General features: G+C 46.6%; 2 protein-coding genes across 2 annotated transcripts; one reads left to right on the top strand and one right to left on the bottom strand.

Moving 5' to 3' along the window:
- Positions 1-5,257: 5,257 nt before the first annotated feature.
- Imp4 (IMP U3 small nucleolar ribonucleoprotein 4) lies at positions 5,258-10,396 on the bottom strand. The gene is made up of 9 exons (NM_001009700.1): positions 10,062-10,396; positions 9,840-9,948; positions 7,343-7,426; positions 6,696-6,805; positions 6,489-6,621; positions 6,261-6,415; positions 6,095-6,189; positions 5,935-6,008; positions 5,258-5,849 (listed from the first exon to the last, which is right to left on the bottom strand). Exons 1-9 carry the CDS (start codon positions 10,062-10,064, stop codon positions 5,737-5,739), a joined length of 876 nt encoding a protein of 291 aa, NP_001009700.1. The 5' UTR covers positions 10,065-10,396; the 3' UTR covers positions 5,258-5,736.
- On the top strand, positions 10,175-14,139 carry Vma22 (vacuolar ATPase assembly factor VMA22). Its single transcript, NM_001108793.1, has 5 exons — positions 10,175-10,736; positions 10,817-10,920; positions 11,053-11,135; positions 12,088-12,219; positions 13,921-14,139. Exons 1-5 carry the CDS (start codon positions 10,626-10,628, stop codon positions 14,031-14,033), a joined length of 543 nt encoding a protein of 180 aa, NP_001102263.1. The 5' UTR covers positions 10,175-10,625; the 3' UTR covers positions 14,034-14,139.
- Positions 14,140-14,383: the final 244 nt, after the last annotated feature.

Raw genomic sequence — 14,383 nt, 5'->3', positions numbered from 1 at the left:
CCAAGTAGAGTATTGTGATATTTACACGTTATTAAGGTTAAATAAAAATCTGTGGCTCCGGGTAGAGAGCCTAACAGAGGGATATATTTTGGGCTAAAGTCCTGATTTCATAAGTTGCTTATTGATGTTAGAGTTGATAGAAAGTGTTTAGTTTGTTTTATGAATTACCCCGCTAAAGGCCATATGGCTCGTTAATGCCAGTTAGTGAGGGTTTGTGGTTACTTTTTGATATTTACCACAACATGCAGCTCAGATTCTCTTTTTTTTTTTTCTTTCGTTTTTTCGGAGCTGGGGACCAAGCCCAGGGCCTTGCGCTTCCTAGGTAAGCGCTCTACCACTGAGCTAAATCCCCAGCCCCAACTCAGATTCTCTTAACCTGGGCTCCACGGGGAATTTTGGGTTAATTTCCTGATAGTACAAAGTACAAAAGCCTATCAGGCTCATTGTTTGGCTTTCTTCCTTTTTAAAAATTGTTTTATCTTCATAATGGGTGTGACTTTGAGTCTTTTTTTTTTTTTTTCTTTTCTTTTTTTCGGAGCTGGGGATCAAACCCAGGGCCTTGCACTTGCTAGGCAAACACTCTACCACTGAGCTAAATCCCCAACCCCGTGACTTTGAGTTTTATGGTTATATTATTATTCTGGGAGAGAGTGCAAGATACAAGCTTTTCTGGTTACAGACTAAGGGAGAAAGCTTTTTGTCTTTGTGTTTTTAAAAAGTGTGATTAGGCTCTGGAAACCTCACAGAGTCGTACTGATCAGATTTGAGAGAGGTAGACTGCCTGAAAAACTAGATTCAAGAGAATCAAACAAAAAGATATCTGGATTCTAAACTTTTGTCTTGAGAGTTGTATTTTGCGGGGGGTTGGGGATTTAGCTCAGTGGTAGAGCGCTTACCTAGAAAGCGCAAGGCCCTGGGTTCGGTCCCCAGCTCCAAAAAAAAAAAAAAAAAAAAAAAGAAAAAAAGAGAGAGAGAGAGAGAGAGAGAGAGAGAGAGAGAGAGAGAGAGAGAGTGTTGTGTTTTGCAGAGTGTGCCTACTTGGATTCCTGGTGTCAAGGACTTTCAGCTGGGTCCGCTCAGGACCCATCCTGCTACAGCATTTGCTTCATTCTTCCTACCCCCTACTCCCAAATGTGTGTGTGTGTGTGTGTGTGTGTGTGTGTGTGTGTGTGTGTGTGTGTGTATCTCTATATATATCTATATATACATATATCTCAATGCCCATGTACAGCTTGAAGAAGTTATAGAGGAGTTGTTGCCCCAATTCCCTGGACTTTTGGGGGGCTAAAAGTGGTTATTCTAAGGTTGTTTTTATGAGGAATTTAGAAATGGTTGTAATTTAACAGGGAGGAATTAGGTAGATTGAGTTATGCAGTCATAATCTCATTTGGTAGCTAGGCTGGGATCATATCTTTGCTTTGGTATAGAATTTATTTGTCAAAAAGGTTTAAAAGTACAAGGTTTAGAGCCAGTCCTTCTAATGATGTCATTACAAACTTCTGAGTTGATTACACATGTGAATTAAGGGCCAAATAACAAATTCATGACTCTGAGTTTGTGAGAGTACTCTCAAGATAATATTTAAGATATAAAGACAACAGTCCAGATTACCTTTTATGGATAGGTATTTTTCAAAAACGTCAGAAATCTACAAAATTTGAGATTTAAAGTTCCATATCTGCTCCTAACAGTTCCCCTTTCATGGATTTAATGAAGAAGTTGAACATCTCTACCTCCAGGTGAGGCAATACTTTGTGGCTAGGCAGCCACTGGACAAAACTGCCTGTTTCATCTGCAGACTATTACTAACCAGAAAAGGACAAATTATGCAGAATAGTTGACTGATAAGCCCTGCCAAGACAGGGTGATCAGCCCTTCAAAAATGTGCATTTTAAGAGTCTGTCAGTTGATTTTGGGCCAGAAGGCTTAAGACTTAGGCTCACATGTTGCTAACAGAGGACTGTGCTTGTGGAGATTTGTCTCTTCAACCTTTCAGTTCTGGAAGCTGTGTTAGGCTTCCTATGTATATAGATATTTGGTCATTCTCAGACTTCTGACATGGTTGAATACTGGTAGTCTCATAGACAACCCAAGCTGTTTAGCATTGAGAAAGATAATAAATTTGAAAGGGTGGTTTTTCAGGTGGCATATGATCTAAAAACAAGATGTAAGTCAGTTAAAGAATTATAGTCTTTTAGGATAGATGACAAGGTGCTTTAGCTAATGGACAAAATTGATGGACTGGGTGTTGAGTGTATTTTATGTTTTATAGATTGTAGAATGGTAATAATTATGCTCAATTTATATATAAGGGAAAAGGCCTTTTAACTGGACGAAAGGGAAATGTTGTGTTTTGCCCTGAAGTTATCTGTATTTTGATGCTAATTCCACTGCCCCAAGGACATCTGCTTACTCATGTACTCAGGACTCAGGTGACTTCACCAGAACCTTCTCCCCATTTAATTTGTAAAATAAAGGTGAGGGCCTGTACTGGATAGAAAGAGGCCTGTCTTTGGAAGAAGGACGAGAAGGATGGTCAGGAGAAAAAGTTTAAGGGAAGAGGAGGTGAGGGGAGGAGATGGAGAGTAGCCTCGAGACAACATGGAGGCTGACTTAAGATTCCACCCTGTACCTTTACAGGTTGTTATGACTGTTCTTTTTTTTTTCTTTTTAAAGATTTATTTATTTTATTTATATGAGTACACTATAGCTATCTTCAGACACACCAGAACAAGGTATTGGATCCCATTACAGATGGTTGTGAGCCACCATGTGGTTGCTGGGAATTGAACTCAGTACCTCTGGAAGAGCAGTCAGTGCTCTTAACCGCTGAGCCATCTCTCCAGCCCGTTATGACTGTTCTTAAGGGATGGATGTGTATTGGGCTTTGTATGTTTAGGTGGGCAATTATATTTTATCAATTGGATCAAAGGTTATTGTGTTGTGTGTTCTTTCATGTGTAGATTTAAGTGTAAGGGAGTGTGGGGGGAGCTGGACTATGCCGACACGGAGTTAGGATGTGTGTTTCTGGCATGGAAATCTGCCTTGGGAACTAGATAGGTAGAGATTGCTGCCAGGCTCATAGAGAGGCCTTTGGCAGTGTGATACGGGATGGTGCAAAGCGGGTGAGAGGCTTTGCACTGAGATTAAGATATCTAGCAGATATCTTGGGGCACTGTGGTGCCGGATCTAGAGTGGGTAAAAAAACTGCATTTTTTTTTTTTTATAATTTTACTACAACAACTATCAGTACATTCTGCAATTTTTTTTAACAATGTCCCTGCTCCTCCTGAGAACTGTGGGTGGAGAATGAAACTTGGCCTACCCCTGACCAGAGGTGGGAAGCTAGTACTTGGCCTAATCTTGACCTGAGACAATCAAGGTGTAAGGATGGCGAAAACCCTTTGGGTCTTTCACAAGATCTCTGGGACATTATGAAAAGGCCAAAATTATGGGCATACAAGGAGAGGAATTTCATGCCCAATGAACTCAGAGAGGAGATATTTTCAAATTTCCCAACTCTAGATGAAGAGGTGTCCAAAGAGCTCTAAGAGGCTAAACTCCACAGGGGCCGGACCAGAAGCCTTTCTGTCATAGCATAATTAAAACAGTAAACATGCAAGATACAGAGTGTGTAGGAAGCTGCAAGAAACAACAAATTAATTTACAAAAGCTGGCTCAGGTGTTAAGAACACTAGATGCTCCTGCAGAAGATGGAGGTTCAATTCCAAGGGTTCATGTGATGGCTCCCAACTGTCTCCAGACCCAGGGATTCTATACCTTCTTCTGGCCTCATCCAGCAACAGGCATTCACGTGGTACGCAGGCATATACACAGGCAAAATTCTCTTGCACATTACAAAAAAAATTCCTAATTCTTAAAGTCTGTAAATAATGGTGTATTTGAAAGGGCCTCTGCAGATACGATTGAGTTCAGCATTGTAAATGAGATGGACCCAGGCAGTAAGCACATATAACAAAGGTTCTTCTGAGAGAAATGTTCAAGAGACTTGGTGGACAGAGGCAGCACTGAAGATGAAGGCCCCACCCCACCCTGACACTGAAGTGCTATGGTGGTAGCCGTTTGCTGCAACAATCGGAAGCCAAGAAGCAAACAGATCCCCATCTCCAACACACTCAGCCTTAGGAGGGAGGAAATGCCCTGACCTTGCACCTGCTGGAGGGTGAGGGAGCTTGGGCTGTTGTCATGGCAGAGGACCAACAAGTCTTGACCTCTAGAACTAATTTCTGTTAAACTATCTGCTCCACAATAATTCCTTATGGTAGCCATAAGAAATGAACAGAACTGGGCTATAGAGGTGCATGCCTTTAATCTGAGCACTCACAAGGCAGGGGCAGGCGGATCTCTTAGTTCAGGGCCAGCCTGGGCTAGAATGAGTTCCAGGACAACCAGGGCTATACAGAGAAACCATGTCTCGAAACAAACACAGGAGATCACATGATTTTACTTGTATTTTGAAATTTCAATGCATGCCCACCCGCACACACCACAAAGCTATGGGAGAGTCCCAGAGGCCTTGTTTGGACAACTTGATTCATGAGCTGGAGTTGTGATCCCACCATTGCAGAGCACTGGTCTAAGTGGGTCCTATGGCTCCCTTTCACTTCTTACTGGACCTCAAGGCCCTTGCATGTCATCCAGATGGCTTCTTTTCTCTCTGTTGTTCAGTTTTCATAATAGCATGCAGACGTCTCCCTTATCCTGTTTGACATGCTTCCTCAGAGGCCTCCTCCTAACTGTGATGGGTCTCATCACCAGCATTCTCTGCCAGCTCTAGAGCATTTGCAGGGTCTTGACAACCATTTCATATAAACCCAGGGCCCTTGGGGAAGTACAGGGATTTGGGTACAGAGAGGGCAGTAGGTTGAGAGAGGCTGTAGCACAGACTCTTGAGGCAACTCCCTGGGCAGCACTAGCTCTCCTTCTGTGCTGTTGGATAGCCCATACAGCTACAAGAGTTAGAGGTATGGTAGGCAGGTTGTGGGTGTCACTCTGTCTCATGTGAAAGAGGGAGGGTGCAGAGAGAATCTCTTGTGTTCTGTATGGAAATATCACCTGTCAATAAAAAAGCTTATGGCCAATGAGCTAAGAAATAGGAGGCAGGACATCCCATTCTGGAAGTCTGAGGCACAGGAGATGGTCGCATAAAACGGAGACAGTAACCAGCCATATGGCACTCATAAAGTAAAACAAACAGGTAACTGAGTTATGAGTGAGGCAGGGAACAGGCACTAGCTATTGGCCTAGGAATTTATTCATGAAACATCAAGTTTCAGAGTCGTTATCTTGGCGAACAAAGAGGCTGAGTGGAGAAGCTCGCAGTTAGAGGAGGGTGCACCTGCTTGGCAGAGTTGAAGCGACAAGTTAGGCTAGCTCTTGAATGGTTTGTTGCTGGTGACAAAGACTGACCCTAAAGCACAGGAAAAAGTGCTCACAGGGCCTAACTCCCAAGAAGGTAACCATTCATTTTCCAGTGCAGATCTGTACCCCTACCCCAGCCTGAGGGTGAATTCATAGTCCAGAGGCATTAGATCCCCCCCACAGACGCTTTGTGGGCTTCATCTTTCAGGTCTGTCTGGACAGTAGACCCACTGTAACCAGTTAGAGGCAGCTGGTAGGATGAGGACAGAGACTTTACTTAGATCCTTCCTGTCTCCACCTAGGATTACTCAATCTGTCCGTGACAAGTCAGTCCCAACTGGCTGGCGGCTCAGCTCACTCAGCACTCAGAAATACCCTCTTGCGGGCTGTGTTGGTATACGGATGCCAGCGCCACTCTACATCTGCGGTAGCCTCCTGCTCCAGTGTGCCCAGGCGAATCATGTACACTAGGGTGAAGAGAGAGATGTCATCCCACAAACAGCCAAGTCCCACCAACCCTCCCTCAGCCATAAACTAAAGCCCCAAACTCACACTTGAGCTCAAATCGAGGCCCGACCTCAGTCAGCTCCACATTTCGATGGTCTGTCTTCTTGTAGACATGGTGCCTGGGGAGAAAGGAGGCAGAGGTAGGTATGTGGGTCAGCCCATGGGCTACAAAGGCCATAGGCCCACACTCAGCTCATGGACCCACCGGAATGAGATGTAGTCATCCTGGTTGGCAAAGGTGATAACCCGATGGCTGTCGTCTTTTGGCACAGGGAATAGGTAGCGAAGGATGTCAGACACCTGGAGACACAAGGACAGAGTCACAGGGCTGGCCTGAGCCTCAGCCCTCCCCACAGGGTGCCGATACTCACCCGCTTGCCCAGTCGAGAGGAAAAGCCATGAGTGATGAGGTGGGGCTTAGCCTCTGACATGGTGCCCAGGTCAGGGATGTCGTGCCGCATGACCACGTTACACAGTGTGAAGTAGGCAGTAGGACCGAAGGGCAGATGGCTGACAATGAGTCCCACTGTAGGGGAGAGGCTGTCAGACACTCTGCCAAGACAACAGCCCACGGTCCCTTGCCCCCCAGCAGGCCTTACCAGGTGTGCCTCGGTGCTCATGGACAACCAACAGGTCGGTGACCCCATTCGCTTTGCAAGCTCGAACCAGCGCTCCAACCTCATGCCGACCTCGGTTCATGCGCTGGGCACCTGGGAACACCAGCTTCAGTTCCTGCTCATGGACCAATGCCAAATTAGAATCGGGGCCACCAGGCCTGGGCATTCCCTACTCCCTGTCCCCAGTACCTTTGCAAACATTTTCAGGCGAGAACTGGGGTCTCGGGAGGTAGTGATCATGACCTTAGGGTCCTCAACCCCAGCCCATCGGTACTCGTCATCCACATGGCTGGTTACACCTGTCAGGAGAACAAGAGGCAATACAAGTGCTGGCTGACTCTGCTCACGAGAACCTCACGGAAATATACCTCTAGTGGCCAGGAGAGCAGCTACCAGCCCACCAGTGACCAAACACAAGTGAGCAATGGAGCAGTCTATGGTGGCAAAAGTCTGAACAGCTAAAACCAGCGGTAAGAGACTCCCTCCTCTCACCACTATCTATAGCATCCATGATTTTTCTCCTGCTTATTGAGTAATGCAGTGAATAATCCATTTGGGTACCGGTGCTAAGAATACTTCTGCTCCAGCAGACACTCCGGTGAGGAAGAGTGAGCATAGATAAAAGCTACTGTGCTCGCTGTATAAATGGAACTGAAATCACCTGTCCAGGGAGATGCCACCCAGGCAGACAGGAGGGAACCTGGGGACAGGGACAGAGACTGCTCACCTGGACACTTCTATCAGGTGGGAAATGGCCCAGTGTGGCCAAGGAGGACATGGAGCCCAGTGGGCACAGAAGTTGGTTCAGTGTGGAAGAAAGCTGCAGAGCTGTTTACCTTCACCACCAGCATCATCAAACTCCAAGGACCCCTGTAATGCGAGAGCCTCCCGGCGTAACTCGGTGGGAATCAGCTGGTTTTCTGCAAGGAAGAGACAGGGGCAGAATGAGACACAAGCAGGCTCACCAATGTATACAATACTGTGTGGTTCACTAGGGAATACAAACTTAATAGGAAAGCCCCTGGAATGTTCTTCCTTAACATTCTCAAAAGAGTCAGTACAGAAATACAGAAGGAACAAACCAACTACTTTAATTATTTCATTGGAGACATGGTCTTGAGAAGCCTGTTGCTTTGGCTTCTGAGTGTGTCGATAACAGGGTATGGCACCACACTTAGCTACCAACTTCTTTTCATCTAATTGTCAACTATAACGTCACTGGGGAGCTCACTTTCTAAATACTTCTTCATATCATCATCAATATTTTTATAACCAGACAAAAATTTAAAGAAACTTTGATAATGTACTGGTGGGCAGTTTGCTTGCAGGTTAAGACCCTGATTTATAAAGGGATCTGATATCTTCTTCTGGCATTCAGGTGAACATGCGATCGGAGTAGTCATACTTAAAAAAGAAAGAAACTGCTTCTTAAGTAGGAAGGGAGACCGTGACTTTCAGGTCTTCACATTGCATACTAAGGTCCTCTGCACGCCTTTGGTCCCAGCACTCGGGAGGCAAAGTCAGGGGATCTCTTAGTTTGAGGACAGTCTAGTCCGCATAGTGAGGCCACACAACTCTACATAGCGAGACCCTGCCTCAAAGAACAATTAACAACAATATAAAAAAAAGAGAACACTGCTGTCTGGATGTACAGAATACCTCAAGGTGCATGGCCGCAGCTGGCTGTGAGCCAGAGATTCTTTCTGTGGACTACAGTGGGACAGCCAGGGCTGAGGCCCAGATCTGCTTCTCTAGCATGTGAGCGAAGCAGGGAAGAGTCAGAGCAGCTGCACTCCTTCTAGCTACCAATTGAAGAAAAGCTCTTATCTGTCACAGGATACTTACAAGAATTTAAGTCCGACCATACCTTCTGCATCTTAGAAACGATACTGAGCCCCCAAACCCAACAGGCACAGCAGCCAAACACATACTCTAATATACATCCTTAGGCCTGTAACTCAAACATCATAACTTAGAGATATAAGTAAGCATAATGTAAACACAAATAATAGCTTAAAACAGTTGCTTTTAATGTAGCATTGGACATAGTGATAGTTATAAATGTTAATATACTCATCATCTTTCTGTATATGTGTGTGTCTGACTGAGTTACACGCACATGTGTCAGGAGCTGCTAAGGCCAGAGGACACTGGATCCCTTGGAGCTGGGATTACAGACAGTTGTGAGTCACTCTATATGGGTAGTGAGAATGAATTTGGATCCTCTCAAAGAACAGTAAGTGCTCTTAACCCTTGAGAAATTTCTTCCAGTCATCTCCACTCTTCTTTTCCACTTTTAAATTATGATGATGAGTCACAGACGCTTAACATCTTCTGTATCAGCCCAGGCTGATCTGGAACTCTACAGCCAAAGCAATCCTTGAACCTCTAACCTCCACCTTACCAGTGTTCCACTATAGGCATAGGCCCCTAGGCCCAGTTTAGTTAGGCTGGGGACAGAATCCAGAACCTCCTTCGTGCTAGGCAAGCACTCAAGCCGAGGTACAATTCTAGCCCTAACATTAAGTTTTACTCAAACAAACTTTACATAACACACATATACTCTATATTACTAAAACATAGGAACAGAATTTGGTCACCAGTACCAGGGACGATGTACTACCAGACGGGAGACTCAAAGCTCCTTGGATTCAAAGCCAAAATAGGGATAAATAGAACATTTCCACTTAAGCTCTGTCATATAGGGCCTTTATTTAATAGGGCAAATGAAAATGTGGATTAACGAAAGGCAAAGTTTTAAGCTAACTTGCAAAGCAAATGGCAAATTTTAAATGGAATAAGAGTTTTAAAATGCAAGACAATTATAACAATCAACAGATTTTTCTGTTTTGAAAGAAGACAGCAAGAACAAATACCAAGGATTCTTGTAGACCCATCCCTAGATATGGGAATCAATAAGACGAGACAAAGGTTTCTTGCTTGTTTTGCTTTTTAGTTTTTCGAGACAGGGATTCTGTTTTAGCTCTGGCTGTCTTGGAATTCACAGAGGTTGGCCTGTCTGCTTCCGGAGGTCTGGGATTGAAGCCGTGCGCCGCCACGAGCCCACTGAGGCAAAAGTCTTAAAACTAAAGAAAAACTTGATATTCTGTAACTAGCAATCAATCTGTAAACATGGGCGACTGCAGCATAAACGGCCATGCCATCACATGGTGGGTCCATTCAGAAACCAGTGAGAAGTCCTAACTAACAGGCAAAGAAAGGAAAGACGCTCAGCCGCACTAATATAAATACAAGAAGTTCAAACGCGTTTACACTTCTGTGCAGCATGCTCTAGCAAGGACTTGTAAACCCAAGAGCACAGGGAGGCCTTACCTTCTAGAGCACGCTTGACTCGCTCCTTCTTCTCCTGAACGGATCGCTGCGCCTCCTCCCGGGCCTTACGGTACAAGTACTCGCGGCGTAGGCGAGCCTCCCGACGAAGCTAGAGAATACATAGGGTCACCATCCACTCCGGAGCACCGAGGACCACAACTCAGCCCTCCCGTACCCCACTTCTTTCCCCCTAAACCAGAACACGAACTCAAACCATCCTACCATGATGAGCGTCGCTCTCTCACGAGTCCGGACTATTCGGTCGCTGACGGAACCTCGCAGCGACACTTCCGCCCTCAACTAGGAAGGCCTTTAGGGGCTTCACTCAATTCCACTGCCGTGCAGCTTGCCCCATCTTAAAATGGCGAATGGCGTCGCAAGGTGATTGGTCAGACCGACAACCAATCAATTACCCGAATTTGGGATGTCATGTGGCCTAAGGCCGCCCTGATAAATAAGTCCGTCCGTGGCTTCACCAACGCTTGAGCCAGTCAGGCAGTAGGCTAAGAAAAAGTAAGAGTGGCAACTGCGTGGATGGCTTCCTGGACTCGACTTTTCATAGCCATCTGATTCGAGAAATGTTCCGTTCCAGAAGCTAACCCTCATGCAGGCCGTTGACACGGGTCACCCGGAAGTTGAAACCTTTGACTTCCGGGCCACGATTAGGAACGCCTCCTAAGGGCGGATCTCGAGCGTTGATTGGCTGACATGCACATGGGCTCACAGTGATTAGAGGGCTCGGAAGGAAGTGGCTCTGCCCCTCCGCGTCCCAAGACTACCTGGACCATGGAGGTCCAGGCCCTGCGAGAGGAATTGGACTCAAAGTGCCTACAGCTGCTTAGTGACCTGGAGGAACTGGAGGCGAAGAGGGCCGCACTGAACGCCCGGGTGGAGGAGGTGGGCCATGGGGAATGGAGGGAGGGATAGAAAAGCGAGCACAGGGAGCGAAACAGTCTCAAGTCCTCCTGTCTCCCCAGGGTTGGCTTTCACTTGCCAAGGCTCGCTATGCCATGGGAGCCAAGTCGGTAGGGCCCCTGCAGTATGCCTCGCGTATGGAGCCTCAGGTCTGCGTGCGCGCCAGGTGAGGTTCCCCCCTCACCGTTCCCCCCCCCCCCCCGCCCTCGTTTCCCTTCCCACCACCTCACCCCCATATAGAGTGGGCGGGCAGGACCTAGGCCTGCGCGGCCAGAGTTCATCTTCCCTTCTCTTTCAGCGAGGCCCAGGATGGACCCCAGACCTTCAGAGTGATCAAAGCTAACGCCCAGATCCCCGAGGAAGTGGGGCCTAGCGAAGCATGTGAGTTTCCTTTCCTCCTGTCAGCCCTTACTCTATGCTAAAGGCAAAACTCATTGAACATTTAAGGAAGTTACTTCATTAATGGAGAGCGCCTGAGCTGGAGAGTTGAATGTCTAAGGAAGACGTTTTTTTCTTTATACTTTGCTAGTGTAGGGTTCAAAGTAACAGGATAGGAGAGCGACCCGAGGAGGTCTAAGGGAATGGGGTTTATTCCAAGCCTTGATGTTACATGATTAGGTAAGAGGGTTAAGGGATGTTGGTGTTTAAGCTGATTGGTTCACAGCATCTGGTCAAACCACAAGAAGGGACTACACGTTCTAGAAGGAGCATCTTGACCTGGGAACGATTCCTATTTTCTTAGCCCGCCCTGTCATTACCGACTGGCCACAGCTGTTATGTCCGTTTTGCAACTGCCAAGAATATCTTGGGTTTTCTTTTTGGTTTGTTTGTTTGGTTGGTTTTGTTTGTTTGTTTGTTTGTTTTTTCAGAACTCAAGGTTAGAGACCAAGTCACTCTGAGGTCAAGTTAGCTTAAAATGGAGTCTGAAAAACAAAATGGAGTTTGTTTTGGTACTTTAATCCTTAAAGAAGAAGTTATAGGTAGGCTGTTTTATAGTGGGGTCTATTTTGCAGTCAAAGGAGCTCAGCTGAACAGAAAATGCATATCCCTATATCTAGGGGTTCCTTGGAAATAAACTTCTAAATCCAGTGCATCATTCCTGAAACAGATTGGGGACATTTCAGGGTCTTTCATCACATTTAGGTAAAATGGGCAAAGTCAGTCTGTGATCTTGTTACAGGCAGACAGAATTGTCTGTCCTGGAAGTCGGAGTAGACCAAGAGTCAACTGGACTACAAAGTTACTATTTCCAGACACACAAAAAGGTTGGGGAAACATCCAACTTCATTGTTTCCCAGGAGGACTGGATGGCCATTAACCTTTCTTTCTCCAGCTCTGCGCAGGCGCAAGGGCCCTACCAAGACCAAAGAGTCAGGATCCTCTGTAGTTCCTCAAGATCCCTTGAACTGGTTTGGAATCTTGGTTCCTCATAGTCTGCGGCAGGCCCAAGCCAGCTTCCGGGATGGTGAGTGGACCCTGTTGGCTTTATAGCCATGTACTGAATTCTAACCCTTTTCTACAGGGAACATTTGAATACTAACATCACGTGAAGACTTTGCAAGTCTTCAAGATAGCAAAACTGTGTTGAATATCTGCTGAGGTCCGCCCCTCCACCCCCACCCCGCCCCAAGCATTCACTGGCTGTTTTTAGCCTTCTAGGTTCATGTTTGTTGACTGCTAACGGATATACTAGCAGCCAGGATAAAATGGGAATTTATTCTGTATAGGAAGAGAGACAATGTATAAATAGATAGGCACATGGTCCTTTATTGTAGTTTCAGGCTCCAAAAGTCATGAAAAAGTAACTTGGGAGGGAGGGGAGTGGACCGGGACTGTATTATGAAGATGGGACAGAACAGGCCTCTCAGGAGACAAAGGAAGAGCTTTGTAAGTGATCCCAGCAAACTGTGCTGTAGCTAAGGAGACCAACTAAACCCTAAGTTGGTCTAGCTACTCGGGCAAAAGCCCTGAGGTATTTGGGCTGGAGGAAAAGCTGAGGAGTTCAGAGAGCTGGAGTACCAGGAGCTGGGTCCAGGGAGCCAGACCCTAGTGAGGTTTCCATAAGGACCTCTAGAGCCACGTGCAGACCCAGAGTCAGCAGAGTGAATCAGCAGGACCAACAGAGTAACGAGTTCTGTGGGTGTAGAGTGAGGACAGAGAGAGAGCAGAAAGAGGAAGTGGGTGCCAGCATCAGCCAGCTTGGGATGTAGGTAGAGGCACTAGGAGTGGGGTGAGTAGTGGGAATTTGCACAAGTGGAAGCCCCAGTGTCTGCTGACAGATAGATGCAGGAGCAGAAGACAGCTATTTGACCTGTGGGCAGGCAGTAGGCAGCAGCCAGGGAAAAGGTGAGAGGTGACTGTGGATGGGGACACATGTCTGGACTGACAGATTTGGAGGTGTTTAATTTCCTGAGTTGTTGACACTGGTGCACATAAAAATTGAGGTGGAGATGAGTTGAGGGTCAAGGAGTCCCAAGGAATAGGGCCCCAGAGTAGGGTGTCCTACACAGCAAGACTTTTTTTTTTTTTTTTAAAGATTTATTTTATTTATATGAATACACTGTAGCTGTCTTCAGACACACCGGAAGAAGGATGGTTGTGAGCCACCATGTGGTTGCTGGGAATTGAACTCAGGACCTCTGGAAGAGCAGTCAGTGCTCTTAACCTCTGAGCCACCTCTCCAGCCCCACAGCAAGACTTTTGAGAAAACATTCCCTGGAAGGCTAGAGAGAGTCATCAGCCATGCTGCCTGGTAGAGAGTAAAGACAGGCCTGCCTGGCCTACTGGATAAGGTAGAGGAATGGAGAACAGAGGTGGGTGCCACCTAGAGGTGGATGGACTGAGGAGGGTGATTCATGCTCAGGTGCAGGAAAAGGGTGGAGGGACATCAACTTGGAACAGTGATGGAGTTTGATGCTGGAAGGGCAAAGAGGTTTGCGTGATCTGTGAGGTGCTCGCTTATTCCTGCCAAGTACAGTGAATCAAGGGTGGGTTTTTGTTTTTGAGGAGATGATGGTTTAGCACAGGTGAGGTGAAGGTGTGGTTCAAGTGATAGCATATGTGGACCATTTTAGTACTATTGTACAGGCTAGGGAGGTCTAACATCCCTGTAGTCTATGAGGGGTCCGTGTATCCTGCCATGATGACATTCCTCTTCTCTCAACAGGCCTACAGCTGGCTGCAGATATAGCCAGCCTCCAGACTCGCATCAACTGGGGTCTAAGTCAGCTCCGAGGCCTCCAGAGAAAACTGAAGGAGTTGGACCCTGGGCCCGCCTGACCTGCATCTACTTTTCGAGGCATTGAGCATAGCTGATGTGGATGCTACTGCCTTGTCTTAGGCCTTCTTTCATAAACAGCCCCTGTCTTAGCTGATGCCCCTCCTAGATATGTCCTTAGCCTGCACTGTTTCCAACTTTTCGAGGCCTGAGGTTGAGTTATGAAGTTTGATGAAGCAAGCTACACAGTGTTGAGAGCAACTTGTTGTAGGCCCATGGTCTCAAATGGCCTTCCTCCCTGTGGCAAGACAGTGACCTCGTGAATAACCTTGCATCAGCCAGCTGGGATAATGAAATGCAGGAATGACAACTGGGAGGAAAGGGAGTCAAGCAGGACAATTCCAGTCAGTAA

This window comes from Rattus norvegicus, chromosome 9 (genome assembly GCF_021556685.1).
Source record: "Rattus norvegicus strain SHRSP/BbbUtx chromosome 9, alternate assembly SHRSP_T2T, whole genome shotgun sequence".
NCBI lineage: Eukaryota > Metazoa > Chordata > Mammalia > Rodentia > Muridae > Rattus > Rattus norvegicus.
Note: the sequence above shows the minus strand (reverse complement) of the source record. Positions and strands in the feature narration are given on the sequence as shown.